At 38.9% G+C, this 1,987-nt stretch overlaps 1 protein-coding gene across 1 annotated transcript in view; it reads right to left on the reverse strand.

The window, feature by feature from the left end:
- Window positions 1-216: 216 nt before the first annotated feature.
- The window catches only part of LOC106013529 (cell wall protein DAN4-like), a 37,081-nt gene continuing 35,310 nt past the window's right edge, over window positions 217-1,987 (reverse strand). Inside the window, exons 10-11 of the mRNA XM_013089508.2 lie at window positions 1,789-1,830; window positions 217-672 (exon numbers count right to left, since the gene is read on the reverse strand). Coding sequence (XP_012944962.1) covers window positions 648-672; window positions 1,789-1,830 — 67 coding nt within the window. The 3' untranslated portion in view covers window positions 217-647. The remainder of the gene's footprint in view (window positions 673-1,788; window positions 1,831-1,987) is intronic.

Here is a 1,987-nt window from a genome sequence, read left to right on the forward strand (position 1 = left end):
TATGCACGTGAGCGCACTCGCACGTGTGTGTGTGCTTGTTTGTGTGTATGTGCGTATGTGCGTGCGCGCGCGCGTGTGTGTTTGTATGTGTGTGCGTATGTTTGTGTGAGTGTTTGTATGTGTGCGCGTGCGCGCGTGTGTGTGTGTTTGTGTATGCGTGCGTGTGTGTGTGTGTGTGTGTGTGTGTGTGTGTGTGTGTGCGCGTGCGTTCGTGTGTGTGTATGAGCACGCCCCTCTGTGTGTGTATCTGTTTTCAGTGTGCACATCTGGTTTTGAAAGTGGCTACTTTTTAAGAGAAGGAAGATTACGATAAACATAATAAGCTTCATATTACATACAAATATACTCGCGCAAAGCGTGTACGTCTGCTGCTTGTTAGTAATATATTATACTAAACATAATAAGACAGCCGATTTCAGCTATCTGTCTCCCCGCCTGACAGCAACAGTTAGTTTTAGTAAGTTTTTTACGCACTTGCAACACAATAAGGTCATATAAGTCCCGTGACAGCAACAATCAAGAATAATTAAGACGTTCTTTTGTATTTGATTATAATTGATAAACATTGTAACACAAATAGCTTTTTTGTCTTCTTCTAACTGCGAAAACCAGTGACGTCATGTCGATGACGTCATGCCGCCAGGTTGCTAACCCGCGCCACTACCCTCAGAGCTGCAAGAGAAGAGAAACAATCAGTTGAAATGGAATCAATGGATTATTTAACCACTCAAACAATCATTCAAATGATCTATCTTTCCTTCCATTAAAAAACATTCAACCACTCAAACAATCATTAAGATTCTCTATCTTTCTTTCCATTAAAAATAAAATTCAAATACGATACTCAAACAACCGTTCGTACCATTAAGAAAAGATTCAACCACTCAAACAATCATCCAGATTGTCAATTGTTCCTTGTATTTACTGATAACCAAGTTAACAAATTAACCATTCAATCCTTCAATCGACCTGTGAGTTCTTTTATCAATCTCTGGATCTGTTGACGAATTGATTAAAATCTCTTTAATCCATTTATCCATCTTTCCATCCATACATACGTCCATCCATCCATCCGTCCATCCATCTATCCATCCATCCATCCATCCATTTTTTAAATGACTTAAAAACAAAAACAAAAACACACTAAAAGACCCCCCCAACAAAAAAAACAACAAAAAAACAAAACAACAACAAACAAACAAGCAAACTTAAATTTATGAGCTAACAATCAAATAGTCAGATAATTTTACAAATGTGGAGGTTGTAATGAAAGACAACTGGCCATGCTTTTGAGTCAATCGGATGAGCGAGCGAGTATCATGTTAGGTAAGTAAACTGTTGTCTGAATGAAAGGACCAGCGGAGGAATATCAGATTGAACGAACAGTATAAAAGAATGCATCTACGAATACATTAGCAGTTAAGATAATCACAAAACGGACGAGTGAATATATTTATGAACTTATAATCTACGTGTAAGTAATCCGTGAAACAGATACATGCACGACTGAACAAAGGATCCAATGATTAAAACGAATAAATGATGAGAAAGAAATGAATGAAGAAATGAATGAATGGAAGAATGGATGAAGAAATACGTGAATGGATGAACAAACGAATAAATGAATGAACAAATGATTGAAGTAAAGAATGAACGAACTGTTGAGTGAATGAATGAACGAATGAATGAACAGATGGACGAACAAACGAATGAACAAACTAATGGACGGACGAACGAACGGATGAATGAATGATTGAATGAATGGATGAATGAATGTCAGCGACTCACGTCAAGCTCTCTTCTGAGGTGACGCTAGTGAGAGACGTTGTCCTGTGGGGTGGAGAAAAGAGAGGGGGGGGGCGAGGCAATGTTGTGTCAGGTCAAGAGTACACATTGATAATGGTGTCAGTACGATTGGTAGAATAACACAGGGAGCGAGAGAGAGAGAGAGAGAGAGAGAGAGAGAGAGAGAGAGAGAGAGAGAGAG

This window comes from Aplysia californica, unplaced genomic scaffold (genome assembly GCF_000002075.1).
Source record: "Aplysia californica isolate F4 #8 unplaced genomic scaffold, AplCal3.0 scaffold00968, whole genome shotgun sequence".
NCBI lineage: Eukaryota > Metazoa > Mollusca > Gastropoda > Aplysiida > Aplysiidae > Aplysia > Aplysia californica.